The sequence below is a fragment of the Sinohyriopsis cumingii genome, chromosome 4 (genome assembly GCF_028554795.1).
Source record: "Sinohyriopsis cumingii isolate HCF-2022 chromosome 4, ASM2855479v2, whole genome shotgun sequence".
Lineage (NCBI taxonomy): Eukaryota > Metazoa > Mollusca > Bivalvia > Unionida > Unionidae > Sinohyriopsis > Sinohyriopsis cumingii.
Window position 1 is genome coordinate 90,106,375 of NC_142964.1, and position 17,914 is coordinate 90,124,288.

General features: G+C 34.7%; 1 protein-coding gene across 2 annotated transcripts in view; it reads right to left on the reverse strand.

Annotated features, from left to right (window-relative positions):
* The window catches only part of LOC149801642 (homeobox-containing protein 1-like), a 50,657-nt gene extending 33,223 nt beyond the window's left edge, over nt 1–17,434 (reverse strand). Inside the window, exons 1-2 of one of the 2 annotated variants that reach the window (XM_089955911.1) lie at nt 17,268–17,434; nt 29–12,129 (exon numbers count right to left, since the gene is read on the reverse strand). In XM_089955911.1, the coding sequence (XP_089812037.1) occupies nt 10,342–12,129; nt 17,268–17,345 (1,866 nt within the window). In that variant the 5' untranslated portion in view covers nt 17,346–17,434 and the 3' untranslated portion in view covers nt 29–10,341. Of the gene's footprint in view, nt 1–28; nt 12,130–17,267 lie in introns of those variants that run through there. The other variant, XM_089955912.1, reaches the window with a different exon arrangement.
* Nucleotides 17,435–17,914: the final 480 nt, after the last annotated feature.

A 17,914-nucleotide genomic window follows, 5' to 3' on the forward strand; every position in this document is an offset into this window, starting at 1 on the left:
GTAAAATGTGCAGAGTAGAAGTATAATATTGTTCAAAACATTATTTTATTGATCTCAGTGACAGATTCAACCTGAACTTACCTCATATTCCTTGTCTCGTCATAATGTAATAAGCCCACTCAAAATCTAACAGCAATCTACATTATAACAGGCAATTAACCAAATTAACTAACTTTGAAAGCAAGGTTATCTAAAGGCAAGAGTGGTTTCATATTAACTGTCACAGTATGCAGGCTGGCACAAAAAATAAATCATGCTAACTGATTCATTAATTACAAGTTATATGCAGTTAGCCAACTCTTCATATGAAGGCGAGTCAGGTCTCATATTAACTGTTTGGTCTGTAGGCAAATATTACTTGTTAATAATTGCTTAACAATAATACTTAATTAATTTTTTCCATTGTTATCCATGAAGCAGACATAGGAACGGTCTATTGATTCTCAGAAATCAACGGTCAGACCACTGGAGAGATGAATTGCCATTATTATTTTTGTACTGGAGGCACAATCACATGAAATTTTTCCTATCCCTTGTGACAAAATAATTTTCTCTGATCATTTAATTCCATGACCTATTTTCACTTTTACTATCATAGCAGCATCAATATCCAAAATATGTGTTGGTCAGTCTCTTTAATAACTGCCACTTCTTTCAATACATGTAGTTAATTACATTTTGCTAATTTGAATTATGTCTCATCCTTTCAATGGTTAAACTGCATCTACCCCTCAGATTGTTCATAGAGGTGTTGCACTCATTTCTGAATAAGTTGAGGAGAGAAGACTAAGATTAATATAATTAAGAGTTCTCACATAGTCAAACTCGCATATACAACGGTGTTTTTGTGACATTGGTAATAACCTGCATACAGCAGAGTAAATAGAGGAAACAAAGCTGGTCACTGTAAGCTGTATTTCCCTGGGGTTGATGTAAGGAATATCTGGAGTTCCATGAAGACATAAAGCATAAAGCTGGCAAGTGTTACAGTAAAACAAAACTTTTAACACAGTTAACCTAATTGGAACAATGCTGGCTTTGCCGATGATGCCAGTGGTATTGCACAAGTTCTCATTTATTTCACACAGGTAAGCTAGAAATGCGTGATTTACGATAAAAGCAGTAGCAACATCTCATTTTAGCTAATAAAATATTTTTTGGTTTGTCTGGAATTTTATTCAGTCTGTATTTCCATTATTTTTACATCCGCAGCAGCATCAGCACTACATTTTATACTTTGCAAAAAATGTAAACTTGATTATTTAATATTAAAACTGAATTCACGGCATTAAAAAATTTTTTTAAATACTCCCGAGGTATTCAGGATCAGTGGTGCATTGTCATGCCGGCTAGCAGAAGTCTCTAAAAATGTGAACATGAAACAAACTGCCTGATAACATATTTGTCTACAATACTCGGTACTCTAATCTCACAAATGAAAGATCTCTCAATGTATGCTGCATATGACATACAAAACTGACAGTACTGACTGTCATGTTTTTAAAACAAATTCCTTGAAAACTTCCCCATAAACCAACTTTTTTTTAACAAAACTCTGACTTTGAAATTTTTGTGTTTATCAGCCCAACTTGGATCTGATTTATGTATGATCCAAAATTATATCTAAGTCAAGCTGTAACTCTTCCACAATGTTGGGTAAAACAATATTGCTATTAGCAATATTTTGCTTTTTAGCCATTGCATTATTCTACAAAAGAATGATTTTAAAATATCATTTTGAGATGAAACGATGTATGTAACATTACATGGTGCAAAATTGATTTAGAATCTATGTTTATAAAACTGTCCAAATTGGTCTCCTATCTATAAGAAACAGTAAGGTCATTTATCCAAGACTTTCACAACTATGCCGTTTCCAGTATGTGCAAACCATTGGCTTGCTTGGGGCTCACAATTATTTATGCCTTTGAATGTTGCAACGACTGAATTTGTCTCAAAACTGGAATATACTCTTAACAAAATCTCGACATACTACTTGTAATTAAAGGAAAATAACAGGAAGAATTTTATTAATCTAATCGACTCTTCAAATAAACAGCCAGCCCCACTGCAGCCCCTTCACCAGGGGTCTCAAATACATGGCACACAGGTCATATGTGGCATATGGAATTACATCCTGTGGGCTGCAATGAAACCTGGAATTTGTGAAATAATAATGCAAATTTATTCTTCACAGCCAGCCAGATTTTATAACAAATTTGGTTCTTACATCATTTACTTCTTCTTTCCAACATTTCAACTGGCTACTTTTTATATAAGCCACATTCACTGTATTTATAGGTTACTGTGTTTATACGGGAAAATATGAAAGAGTTTTTCGGATTGATATACTGCACGACCTTGGGAGTGCAGTATATCCATCTGACAATACGAGTTTATATTTTCTCATACAAATTCAGTAACCTTTTTATTATATGCTCATTTTCTTATTCTACCATAGTTTAATTATATAAACAAAAATACACTACAAGAAACAAAGTAACTGAATTTATGCTGTATTCCAAACTAAATACACAAGCGCAGATTCATCAATACACAACAAAAACACTATTAATGCGCACATAACTCCGCCCAGATAGATCTGAACTTAGTCACACACCAGACAGCACTTTTGAAAGAAAATGGCATTTTGGTCTACTTAAAACTGAAATTTAGATTCATATTGTGAATGAATGCCCATTGCAACAACTTTTCCATTTAGTGTGGAATGATTATATTTTGGTATTTTTGTCGATTCTGCTAAATTTCGCGATAATGACTGTATTTATCTGTGTCAATTCTACATGAAGTACATTTGATTTCAGCAGCAAGGGGTCAGTGTGTTGACATCTGCAAGTGTGTTTCTGTTCTGTCATTGAATGTTTGAAATCATTATGTGGGAAAAATATGAAGTCTTTGAATTACAATTATCAAAAAGATGCAGTACAATTTTGAAATGTGTAATCAAGCTTGAGAACATGGCTCATATAATTCAGATTTGCAGAACTAAGAAAGTGTGTGCGTGTGTGATTTGGATTTCTAACGTAGCTTTAACAATTTTACAGTCATACTGCTACAATGTCTGCAATGTGACAGTTTATAATGAGGTCTAGCACTGGGGCACCACAGACATCCCACCCAGTCTCATTATCCTGACACCAGGCAGACCAGTCCTAACACTAACCTCTTAATGCTGAGCGCCAAGCAAGGCAGCAGTTAGTACCATTTTTATAAGTCTTTGGTATGACTTGGCCGGGGATCGAACCAACAACCTCCTGCATCCGAGGCAGATGCTCTAACCACTAGGCCACCCGAGTAGTAACTAAGAAAGTACATTTTGAGGAAATTCAGGATGTAAAACTGTAAGTACATTTTTTTCCATTCTTATTATCAGATAAAGAAGACAGTTTATGCCTTGTCACTTGCATGTTATTTGTAGGGACTCAGTCGGTCTGCATCTATCTCTAGCCTAAATCTGAAACACTGTATCAAAAAAGTTAATGCTGAATGTGGCAAAGCAGCTGATATGTGGCAGTCCATGATACATCTGCTTCAGTTCATTCAGAAACAAATTTAATCAACCAAAACATAAAGCATCTACTATGCGAATGTACATGATTTGTTTACAAAGTAGTTCCTAATACACTATTGGGCACACATGAGTGCAATATGAAGTGCATGTGAGTGCAATTTTGTAAAATACTGAACGATTCTGACAATGTAAAGTTAACGGAGAAAAAAATGAGCATATAATAAGAAAAAGTTTCAGTGATGCAGCCCTCTGGCAAATGTACAAGTCTACATGTGGCACTAGTGATTTTGAGTTTGAGACCCCTGCCATACATCATTGAAAACTAGTACTGATATAATGGCCAAACAATGGCTCCTAAAGAAATAATCTCGTAGTATGATGTCATTTTGTACATGATTAGACAATTCACTCCAGATGAAATATCTGTATAAAAAGGCACAATGATCAAAGAGTAATTTGAAAATGCATTACATAACATTCGACCAATTCAAGAAACAAAAAGAAACCAAAACAAGAGTCCACAGATGCACTTCATATTGTTCACCTAGCAAAGTTACCAATACTGCTTGTAAAATTCTAACAACATAATAAAGTATAATTATTTTAATCATGACAATTTTTAAGCTTGACCAAATTTGATGAAAATTGGACTCTAAACATGTTAACCAGCTATGATTATAAATTAAGTGACTAAACATACTGCACCAACTACAATCAATATTGCACCAAAAGAATACAATAGTTGATATAAGATAATGTACTAAACAGTTTTGGGGGCTAGAGTGGGGTGGGGGACGTTTTACTGCCATAATAATAAATGTTGCTGAAGACAGATTTTAAGGAATATCTTGCACAGTTGCTTTCTTATACTGACACTGTCCTATAGCTTCAAGTCTATTTGTCTCATTTGTACTAAACTAATTCTGGTCATTTTCCCTTACTGAAGAAAATCCATGCACAAAATAGTTATTGCATTTTTTAAGCCTGTTGATCAATATTTCATTTCTTTGAAAATTGATGGTACCCAAGTAATGCCAAAGTCAGCTGAACTAGGGGTGAAATTTCTTTAATGAAATGAATATATTTAACTCAGCTGAATACGATCGGACTGTAACTTCTAGTTCAAGCAAATTTGTCATTCCTTGACTACAAATGTTCTTCAACCAATTAAATGGCAATCCACAAAACAGCAGCACTGTACAGGAGCAAAATGGATAATTTCTACATTTTTAGAAATAAAGCATTGATGAGTCATGAAAATGTGCACCAAGCCCTTGTTTTCTGCCTGATTATAACCAAGCATATTCAAAAATTTAAAACTTTCCAAAATGCATCCCTGGGAAAAAATTTTTTCAAGATAGTCATCATCCTGAGGGGTACTATTTCAATCAGGACCCACTAGACAAGTTCTAAATAGCAAAAGGCACAAATTGATATAAAGCAACATGTTGAGTTTTACCATATACAAATGGTGCAAACTTTGCCATTACTAATCCATTTATATCTTAAAATTTACTTTATCAATGGCATAAAATACTCTCCTTTTGTGACCCTGACCATTAAACCTCTTGTCCCATAAAAAAACCCTGCGAAATCCATGCCAGTAGTGAGTAAAATTATTGCAATTACATAGACTAATGTTATGTCAAAACTCTATATAAGCAGTATCTTTGTTCATTGTATGCAAATATAATGCCCAACAAGAGGCCAAACTGGGAACAATATTGTTCACCTGACTTACACTGAATCTCAAGGCTGACCACTGCACTAAGCAGACTTATGTAGTACTGTAAGAACAGAAATGATATAATCTCCTGAGATTGATACTGTGTTGACTTACCTATTTTTACCTTATCCTGGTACAAATTCTCTAATGATAGTCATAATTAATATGAAATCATACCTAAGTTATCCAAAAAATTTTGATGATATAAATCCATTTACGAAGTTTTATAGAAACTGATGGGAAATATAGTCTCTAGATGACTAGAGGTAAGAAGCTCAGCAGATCAGATGCAAAGTATATCATTAACATGAACAGATCTCACTTAGTACAGAATCTATGATAATGATGCAATATACTTATTTACCATGGGGGTTGAAAAATCCAATGGAATTCAGTCTACAAACAGGTAGCAAGTTTAGCCAATCAGAAAAAAAGCAATTCATCAATCTGCATAGATTTTACTGACAATCAAATTCATACTACATCTTGATAGCAGAATACAATTTAACAAGTCTGATAAAAATATGATCAGCAATATAGTTAATAGCATTAACAAGCTCAATCAGATGCATGCTCATATCAAATAACCCATAATCATACTCCAAGATGAAAAGTCTATTTACTAAGTTTGATCAAAACCTGATTAAAAATAGTCTCTAGAGTAGTTAATGAAAAACTCAGCAAATCTGATGCAAAATCACCTCATAAATATGCACGTGGACCTCATACCAAACAAATCATCTGACGTCTTGACAATATTAGCATATTTTCTAAATTTGATTAACTCAAGTCAGAAATAGTCTCAAGTGGCAAAAAGCTCATCCGATCATATGCATTAATATCTCTAAATAAAACACCTTATATATTTTTATGATAAAAGCCTAATTACCAAATCTTGAAGACATAAACAAACATTCTAAGTGTGATCCAAACAGGAAATGAACTATGGCTTCCTGAATGGCAACATGGCCAGTCAATCAGAAGCAATATCATCTCATTAATATGCATGGGGTATCATATTACTGGATTCATGTAAAATTTGGAACATATAAGCCCATAGTCCAAGCTTCATTGAAACTGAAACAGAAAATGTGGACTCTATAGAGCACTGAAAAGCAACTGTTAATGCATGGATGATGGACAGAGCATGGTGGATGTATCACTGTACCACTGGCACACTTGACTTTATGGCCAGATGTCAATGAGCAATCGATAAAAAAGAAATGTTTTAATGTGTTTATATTATACAAAATAATTTAAATTTAAGTATTTAGTCCAGAGCTGCCAGTGAACAACTTCTGCCATTAGCACAGTTTATGTTTTATGATGACAAGCTCTGGATGTTCCGTGGTTGTCTGAACTACAGCATTTGACTAATGAAAGAACACTCATTTAAAAACAGCCATATTGAATGCTCTCTGCCATTAGACTTAGTCACAAAGTCATCTGACGTATTCTGCTCTCTTGGGTCACAAGATTGTGTTCTGTAGCCTCCGCAAAATAACCCACTGAGTACAAAAAATTCAACCAGTTCCAAACAAGCAAAATAACACAATTTATTAAATTCTTAGCAAAAGCTCCACTGAGACAACTTATTCAAAGTTTTACTCCAGAACTATCTTTGGTATCTATTTATATGAACATCCTTTATCAAAGTGGAAAACGAAAATTTGCCATTATAATATATACACAAGAAATGTATACATTTAAGTTATGTGTAGAGTAGTAAGAAATTTCGTTCTGAAAATATCAATTTTATGAAGACAGCATATCAAAATCAAAGCTGCTAGGAAGTGAAAAACTTGACAGTATTTGTTGAGCCCAAAATAACTGCTAAGACGTTCAGAAAATATCGCAGACTCATATGCTTCACTCTGAGCAATTCTTGCTGAATCCTGGCAAGTATTTTAACATTACACAACATGACTCGTGGAAATAAATTAAACATAAAGCTGATTTTGCACATGTAATACAAATGTTGAATGAACAATTTTATTTTATATAATGTAATTCAATATTCTCCACAAAGTTTGAAATGAACAATTAAATTCACTTAATCAAGTACCTTTGCCAAATAAAAAAGCTGATCAATAAACTTCACAGAAGCTGCATCCCTATAACAATGTTACTCTTAATTAAATATAATGTGAACTGTGAAAAACCACACAAAGTAGTGGGCAACTATAAATCAAAGACTTAAGTAAATCATGATTAGCTACAAGCATTAGATGCTGTATGTGTGCATGATTTAGACTTTTAACATAGCTTTAACAATTCTCCAGTCATATCGTTATGATGTCTGCAGTGTGGCAGTTTGTAGTGATGATGAGCACAGGGGCATCATGCTGCAGACATGTAGCATGATGTCCCATCCAGTCACAAGGCTGACCAGTCCAAACACTGGAATATGAGTTGCATTCTCATTAGGATTTCAAAGATTAAGAATCCAGGACTCAAAACCTGGAAAATGCTGGAGTCCATGATGAAATATTGTAATCTAAATCATAATTACCACAAATCCTTCTATACTTATAAAATGTTATACTGATGAGATCATAAATTACACTACACAAATTTAAAGTCAAAATTTGTATTTAGTCCAATTATTAATTAAAATGAAATACAAAAATGGGTCAAATTCATTGAGAATTATTTTTCTGAAGTCATCTTGAAAAGAACTAACAAACCTGCAAGGAACTGACCATCCCTTCACCCAAACCATGTTTTGAGTGATTCTATTCATTTCAATACGACTTTCCCTCTCAGTAAAAAGTGACAAATTACTACAAAAATTAAATTATCATGAACAACAATTAAACTAGCAAAAACCAGAAGTGTTTTATGTGATATGACAATATCAAATTAAAAGAAAAAAAGAACATTCTGCTTGTATTCAGGTATCCCACATTAAAATTATACAGTGAATGAACAAGCAAGGTTTACCAAAAATGGCCACACCTGTAGGCCTGATTGACATTATTTCATTTAGGACCAACTGTAGATCATAATAAGCCTGTAGTGAAAACCCCAAATTGGTGTGACCGTCCAGTCTGGAGAAACAGAACTACACCTAGGATTTAGTAAATCTGAGCACTGTCCCACCCACCCATAAAATTGAAATGAGGTGGGGCAATCTGGTTCCAGTTGGAGCCTCTCAATAAGGCATAAAAAAGTAACTAATTATGAAAGCAGAACAAGAGTGTTATATCCTTTTTTGAAAATGCTTTAAGTATCAAATGAAAATCCATATGCTCTTTCTTCAGATCAAATTTTGATAAAATAATGTTGCACTTGCCAGTAAAAAATCTATAACTTGCCTGCATTTCCACCAAATAGTCAACTATTCACATGTCCATCCTTAACTTTTGATGCTGCACATGTATTACCTTATGTGTCACATGAAAGTAAAACGAAACGAAAAAATCTCCAACACTGCCAGTACACATTTTTTTTTGGCAAAGATTAAGAAAGAATTACAACTCAAAATGCAGCTGAACATCAAGCATGATGTGCTGGCATTACTATCATCATCTATGTCAATCATTCAAATTCATCCACTGAAGTAACAGCAAAGGTTAGGATCTGCTGGCACATTGTTGTTGTTGTTGTAGGGTTTAACGCCATTTTTCAGCACACGATAGGCTATACATGGCAGCCAGTATTAATGGTGGAGGAAGAACCTGGCAAAACCCCAGAAAGAACCACCGACTCACGAGGAGCTACTGGCAAGCTTTCTCACATACCCACATTAGCCAAATCCGAGACTCGAACCCATGCAGACAGAGGTGAGATGACAGTGATCCATAACGGAGAGCGCTTTAGACCACCCGGCCACTCAGGGCCCTGCTGGCATATTGTATGATGGTAGTCTGACAACATATGGCATAGACACTGACATACATGTTTTGGGGGCTAGAGTGGGGTGGGGGACGTTTTACTGCCATAATAATAAATGTTGCTGAAGACAGATTTTAAGGAATATCTTGCACAGTTGCTTTCTTATACTGACACTGTCCTATAGCTTCAAGTCTATTTGTCTAATTTGTACTAAACTAATTCTGGTCATTTTCCCTTACTGAAGAAAATCCATGCACAAAATAGTTATTGCATTTTTTAAGCCTGTTGATCAATATTTCATTTCTTTGAAAATTGATGGTACCCAAGTAATGCCAAAGTCAGCTGAACTAGGGGTGAAAATTCTTTAATGAAATGAATATATTTAACTCAGCTGAATACGATCGGACTGTAACTTCTAGTTCAAGCAAATTTGTCATTCCTTGACTACAAATGTTCTTCAACCAATTAAATGGCAATCCACAAAACAGCAGCACTGTACAGGAGCAAAATGGATAATTTCTACATTTTTGGAAATAAAGCATTGATGAGTCATGAAAATGTGCACCAAGCCCTTGTTTTCTGCCTGATTATAACCAAGCATATTCAAAAATTTAAAACTTTCCAAAATGCATCCCTGGGAAAAAAAATTTTCAAGATGGTCATCATCCTGAGGGGTACTATTTCAATCAGGACCCACTAGACATCACACAAATCTTTTAATGAAACCACATTTCTATATGACAATACATTCAGAAGTAGCAAATTAACATGGTCACCATATTAGATGTAGTTCAGGAGGAGTTTTGATAATAAACTTGCACTATTGAATTAACAACAAACAAGTTATCACATAAATTTTTCTGGTCTGTGACAAGTCAAACTAACAATATTGGTAAACAATCAATTAATGAAATACAGAATCTCTACAAGATTTCACTCAAACTGGAAGGCATTCGAAAATTATCTTCTGTACCTTGCAATAAAAGTCCTGTTCATTTGTATCACTCGTACAAAAGCATTACTTCAAGAAACATGTTTATGTACATCAAAAAAGTCTCCACCTGTTTAATATAAGAATTTTCTGGGAGTCTTTTACTGTTTCATGGAAAATGTCCCAAACATTATGAACACTTACGAGTAAAGAAAAAAATTAATTAATCTTTCTTTCTTCCAAACTTGCAAATGTGTTAACAAATTGTTATAGTTCATGAATGCCAAGATGTACTGATGCTTTGCTTTATACATATCAGGCTAGAACAGGGAGTCCATGACAGGGGCAGTAGAATGTGTCATGATCGTCAAGTACTTCCACTTCACAGCAAAATGAGAGGTGGACCCAGTGGATACAGCCATGGAACATACACTGCCCCCAGCTAGCAAACTTTGCACCATTAGAAGCCCTGGCCAGAGGTTTGGGTTCATAACGGTTACAAACACAGCACTTCTCACTATCATCATGTTCATCCTCTTCCTCATCCATCTCATCATCATCTAAATCGGAATCAGACTCCTTATCATATTCATCTTCATCTGAAAAGGTTTCAGATTCGTACACATGATCCATAGCCTTCATTTTTCTCTTGCCTCTCTCTTGTTTGGACCCTCTGCTGACAGGCAGTGCAATCTGACAAGCATTTTCTTCAATGATGAGACTCTGATCTACTTTCTGGGGTACAATCCCATCACCCTTTGAGGATTCTCCATGTATTTTCCTTGATGATTTCAGTTTTACAATTTTATGTCGAGTTGATTTGAGACGCTGAGGTTTTAGGTTTGTCCTTGGACACTCACTGATGGGTAAAAAAAAACTGTCTTTGTTAAGTTCTATGCAGGTTTTATCAGCTGGATAAATACCTGCATCAAAAAATGACTGCTTTACCATTTCAGGGCATAAAACCTTTGTGTAAGTCATGCATGCTATTTCACAAATTTTCTGCAAGGAAATCTTGGGCTTCTGATTTCCAAAGTGATTCTTTCTGTATCGATTAAAATCTGAGTTGTAGGTTCTCTCATACGGCCCTAGACAGCCCACCTCTTCTGGTCCTAAAACACGACTAGTGTATGGTGGTCTTACAAACAAAATGATCTTGTTCTCCTTAGCCCATTCCACAAGACCTAATGAAATGTGGGAAGCATAGCCATCATACAGGAGGAGAATATGCTGATCCGAGGTGCTTCTCTGCACATTGCGCAGTAAATGATCCTGTAAGTATTGCTGGAATATTGCAGAATTAGAACATCCCGTAGCACTCACAGTTGCTCCAGTACCAACGGTTGCATCCATCAATACTTCTTCTCTAACACGGTCACCAGGAAATATGAAGAAAGGTGGGATATGACTTCCTTGAGCATTGGCACAGCAAGTAATTGTGACAGTCAAAGCATGTTCGGAACCTATAGACTCATCATCCGACTCGTCACCTAAAGGTTTTACATTATGGATGACAGGTTTCTCATCAACACTGTAGATATATTGAGGTTTATCTTTAATGTCATACATGTTGAGAATTTTTTCATATTCCTGAAAGTACAAGTTCAAACACTCTCTTGAAATTGCAACCTTTCGCTGACGGTCTCTGCCTCTTATCAGCTTGAATTTAAGATCTTTCCATCTACTACAAAAATCATAAAACCAGCGATAGCTGAGTGGCTGGTCTGTTTCTCGCTTTCCAAGATATATGGCATATTCAGTTGCAAGTGAGGAAACATCTGTGCGATTCAAGATGTATCCAATTCCCAACAGAAATTTCAAGTATTCTACAAACAGTTTTTCCTCTGTACTTGAAAACAATGGAGGTGGACCAGATTTCATTGTATCCAACTCAATACGCCCTTTAACTCGATCACGAAGGGTTGTCTCGGGAACTGAGTACATGCTTGCTGCATGTACAACTGGCATTTTATCATTTACACAGGCATAATATGCCTTTTCTAAGTTCTCTTTTGAATAGGTTCTGTAATGGGATCTGTCTCTGGTAACCTTTTGGACTTTGCCACCCTTTGACCTGCTGGTGTCAGTCTTCAATACAGTTATCTGTAAAAGAAATAAATTGTTACAACTATGATCACAATACCAATATCTACATTTATTTAATATTTCATGAAGGAAAGGAAATGAAACAAATAAAACATCTGTGATTTACTTTCCATTTTCCTCCTTAAAAGTCTGACTACAAGTAGTATGTTGAAATTACAGGAGCCAATTTCACCACCTGACACAGTAAGTGGCCCGTTTTAAACAATGAAATTCTAACCTTGGAGAATCATAAAATCAGTTTTAACTTTTCATTTGTTGAAAATGTTACACTTGTAATGTATGACTCGAGAAATTGATGCAAAAAGAATTCATATAATCCAGTCTTCTAATAATTAAAATATAACTGCTGAGATTCAATTTTAATTAAATGAAATTAATATGGGAGCACCTACCTCTCTGATTTCCCAGGGAGCAACACGAGTACTTGAAGATTATGAAATATGCTTCTGATCCACGTACTGATTAGCAATTTATTCTTTACAACTACCAGTAAATTTGAATAACGTACACCATACAGCTTGAAAGAAAAAAATGGTGCTCCCTAATTAACTGTCAGAAAAACTCTAATAACCCTCAAAAGTTAGAAAAAAGGACAGAAGAGGGCAGATTTGTATCCATCACAAAACACTGCCACCAATCTAACTCATGCATAGTGCAATGCTATTTTGTAACTCATTACAGATACTTTCAGGCTGTGTCGAAGAGATATCCTAAATTTAGTTGAAAATGCAAGTTGTCCCCTGAAAACAAACAACTGTTTTAAAAAATGAAGTTTTAAAAAGCGACCGATTTTAACATTCACCAAATATTACTGGTTATGATGGGAAAAAAATGCTAAAGAATGGTTCATAAAAACATTTGATCAATAAATTCAAGAACTTTTTATGATGAATAAATTCAAGAACTTTTTCAAGAACTTCTCTGAGAGAAAAAAGATTAATTTTCAAGCACCACAATGAACAGTGTATAATCTTGGAAAAATTTAAGTTGTTTTGATTTAAGCATTTCATTCCAAACAAGAAATCAGAAATATAACTTAAAACCAGAAACAGGTGAAGATGCTGTCACTGGGGGGAGGGGGGGCTTGAGGAAGACTGCAACCATCCCATCCAAAGCAGTCCTACTTTTGATATTTCATTATTTTCCTGCTTCTCAGTTTTACCATGACCCTTAGCATGGAATTTCAGAGCATTTTCTGCACTGATCCTATATAAATTTCCTATTTACAAACACAACAAAGCTTTTGTTTATCGCTTAGGTACCTTACACATATATAGCAATTATGACAACTGCCTTTGAAAATGCCCTTCTCATTGCAGAATATAAAGTTATTTTCTAAAGCTCAATGGCCCAGGCAACACAGCATCCAGTCATTAAACTTCAAGAGGCAGTTTCAATCCCAAACCAGAATGAGTACTAATGAGCACATTAGTGACCAAACCATGGGTGATTCAATATGCAAGTACCATTTCATGGAGATGAAGTTTCTGTTATTTTAAATGTATCTTTATGTTTTCTTTATGTCAGTAACTTGCTGTTTTAGCAATGAAATGTTTAAAAATTCAAGAACTTTTTGAGGACATCAAGTACTTTTCAGGGTAACCACCAAAATTAAAGCACTTGTCTCATCATTCATCTTCAATGTGCAAAATCTGAAATGTCCCTATCCAAAAGGTATTGACACAGCACTGCACTATACATGACAGTGATGGCTAGGAACCAACCACTAAGGTTTGTATCATGCCTTTTAAAAAAAAAATAAACATACATCTAACAGTATAAATAAAAACAAGGAAGACACTTCATGACCTATTTAACAATTGTCCCATGTAGGCCTGATATCGCTCTCATGGCCACCATAACTCAACAAATGACCATTTCACCAATTAGGCTTATGTAGTAGTGTAAGAACAGATACGTGAACTATCTACCAAACTTTGTACAGGGTTAGTAGCATATTTCTTTCAAAATTTTCAAGGTTTTTTCAAGGTTCAAAATCATGTTTTTCAAGGTGCATTATTACATTAATTTTAAAGGATACATACATGAAACTGTATGTAAACACAAGTTACTACTTACTATTTCTCCATACGAGGAAAATTTCTCACAAACTTATTTTTTCAGAACAAAAATAAAACATAAAGTCAATAGTACGGTCATTGATATCTTTCCCATTAATACTAAGCATCCTACATCTGGACATTAGAATAATGTATAGTCACTGAACAAAGTTCATATTACTCTGTCTACACTACACTATTTACAAAGTATAAAATATTTTAGAGTAAATTTTTCAGTTCTTGTAGCTTATCATCAAGCTATTTTTCAAGAGCTCCAAGTTGAGCGATTTTGTCCTTTTCACTTTTCTTCATATTATTTTGATGTCGTGATAAAGGAAATTTTCCTATGGATCTTTGCTTTCAATGCATAGTCATCAGCAACAGCTGTCATTGTCTCAATGTCTTTCTCAGTACCTTCCTTTCTTCTTCCTTCATCCCCATAAACAAAAAAAGTAAAGATATTTGTTTTTTATATTATTGCTTATTTAAAAACAGTGTATAGATATTTTAAGCTATTTCATACTAATATTTCAGCTAAGCTGTATTCTATAATTTTAGATTTGTGTTCATTGCAATTATTTTCTGTTCTATTTCCACTCAATCCAAAATTAAGACTATACACAGTTTCTATTTTAAAACTTTAATCTCTGTGTTCACAGACATACCTCGTTCATCAAAAATGATTTTATACTGAAGGCTTCTCGTTTTGCCTGTATTAAGCACCATTACAAGAGCATGGTTTATTTTTCAGCTGCATGTGACCGAGGAGCACTCTCTCCCATTCTAGCATAATTTGCATTTTGCAAAGCTCTCTAAGAAAGAGCTCATAATCCAAATGTTATATTTTTCTTCATCTAGCCACTGAAGTTGGAATCGGCAGACAGCCATGTCGAAGCAAATGGTTCAAATTTAAACCACTGCTAGATCCGCGCTTTGTACAAGGTACCCAGACAATATTTTGAATTTTCAAGGCGTTTTCAAGGCCCTGAGGGAACAATTCATTTATCAAGGCTTTTCAAAGTTTTCAAGGTCCCCTATGGACCATGTTTATACCATGTTGAAATACCTATGTTACTTTATCCTGATGAAAATTCTACCAAAAGATGATGGCATAATTAATGTGCAATGCTTCTTGTTGATAACTGAAGTCATCCAAGATGTTGATGATAATAAACCCAACAGATTAAAAGATGACTTCAAAAGTAGCAAGAAGCAGAGTTAATTAAATGCAAGTTCATCTCAATATTATGCATCCATCTTGCTAATTACTAAACACTGCACGATCCTTATGAATGAAGCATATATTCAAAGTCTGATCAAAATCAAATCACAAATATGGCTCTCAGAGTGGCAACAAATTCTGCCATTCAGATGCAAGAATACATCATTATGCATGGCTTAATGGCTCATTATCAAATGCATACAAGATCATAATGATATAAGCCAATATTTCAAGTTTGATCAAAATCAAGAAATATGGCTTCCAGTGGCATAACAAGTTCAGATAACCAGATGCAATATCACTTCATCTGTATGTGCCGATCTGTCTCATGACAGAACTTGTCACAGATCTTGATAAGATAAGCACATATTCAACGTTTGGTCAATCAGAAAGAAGAATATCTCATTATTATGCATGGATCTCACTCATCCAAGGATCTGAATGAGATCAGAAATGTGACCTTTGAGAGTGATAACAAGGTTAGCCAATCTGGTGTAAGAAAACCTGAATAACAAAAATGGATCTTGCTCACTGTTGAACTAATCTGAGATTTTGATGATAAAAACCCATATTCCATATCCAACTGAAATTAGTTTAGAGATATGGACTCCACAGAGATAACAACGAAATGTTGATGGATGACTCATGCCATTAACAGAAGCTTCTTTGGCATTATGGACATGTGAACTAAAAATCAAGCTATACATTGTACAGCATATTAAAATTAAGCACATATGTATAGCTCAGATATTTGACTTTTAGGGCATGACGCTAAATTCAGATTACTTTCTAAACTTTATGTTTTCCTACATTGTTCATCCCATGGTCACAATTATGTCTACTTGTCATGTTGGTGCAATGAGCTGAATAGAACACTGCATTCTGATTGGTAAAATGAAAACTTTCAAGACTTAGGTTATAAACAGGTACAGCAATTTTGGGTTGACCATCGTGAACATGTTATCATGTTAAGTGGACCCAATTATGACCATGGGATTGCTAATGTATGAAACTGAGCTTGCATCCATTAGTAGTAGAAAAGGAAGCTGAATTCATAATAGAGGGAAATCATCACATGGTAACAGTTACTGCAAAACTGACTATTACTTACTCATGATTTTATTTTTAAGTTGCTGAGTCAACAAGTACATAACAATAAGCGAAATCAAAATATTCTGCAGTGAGTCAAGATGTAACAATGTGCTGAAAGTGGTCCTATTCTGCAATTCGTGCTGATCTATGAGTGCCGAAATGTCAAATATCTGAGCTAAACACTGGTACTGCTTTGTTTCACAGTGTGCTGTACAGCACAAGACATCAGTGCTGATTAAAAATTAGATCAATTTATGTGTCCGCTATTGTGTTTTTATTTACAGTTCCTGCAGCATTTATATGTTAATTATAAACATGGTTACGAGACAGTGGAGTCAAGTCTCCAAAGATAATAGTGGCCTTTAATCAATAAAAACTAAGAAAACGCTCAAATTTTAATTGCTAAAGAAAATTTTTTTTGGGAGGTTGGTTGGTGTTAAAAGTCTACCTCAAACATGCTTTCATACACGAGCTCCTTAGATTACGAGACGTGTCGAAAACTCCTTGCATTTAACAATGTACCCGGATGTATGATTTTAGCCGCGCGTGTAATAATCATTTATTTCAGTGCACTAATACGTACCAATGTTCCTTTTCTTTAATGCTGCCATTTAACTATTGACTTTATTTATGATAACACAAATTCAGTCTAAACCTTAAAGTCACCACAAAAATGAGCGAAACTGCGGAAACAACTTCACGGAGACTTCTTGGCGGCATAATGCCTGTTAATCGCCTACAAATCGTTAACAAATACTAACTTTCTCATTCTTATCTGTGTGCTTATCCTTCTTCAAACGCATAGTTATTCTAAATCGACGAGGTTTTCGCTTCCCCATTTTCTTTAAATGGATTTAAATTTGAGAATTCATGAAATATAAGCAGCAATTTCATACGCCAACTTCGTGCTGCGATTTCGAGGCCAAACTGTCTGGTTCTATAACGGTTAATTTTTGCTTTACTAGTCTGAGACTCGGTCTTTTTTTTTTACTGAGAAACGTCGCTAACCACACGTGAGTCAGCCTCGTTCAACCGGACAGTCGCGTGTCTCTGAAGGATCTTCGAATATGAGGATTATGGAAATATTTTTGTATTTTATTTTTTGTGTGTGTGTGTTACAATTGAGCTTTTTTCCCATCATAACGCCAGAACGTGGATTTTTAAAAAAATATATAAATGTGTGAAACAGTTTTATAGGCGAAATCATTTTCCTATTTTTTCTTTCTAATATATTCATATGTTAAACCATATCCTTATATTATTTTCACACATCAAAATATGAGTTCCCATCATGTCATGCGATGCTTGATTGTGTATGCCTACAAAAACTGTACCTGCAGCAACAAAAACGAGGACTTGGTGAACTAGAACACATAAGTAGGAACTGCCTTACATTTCAGGCATGGAT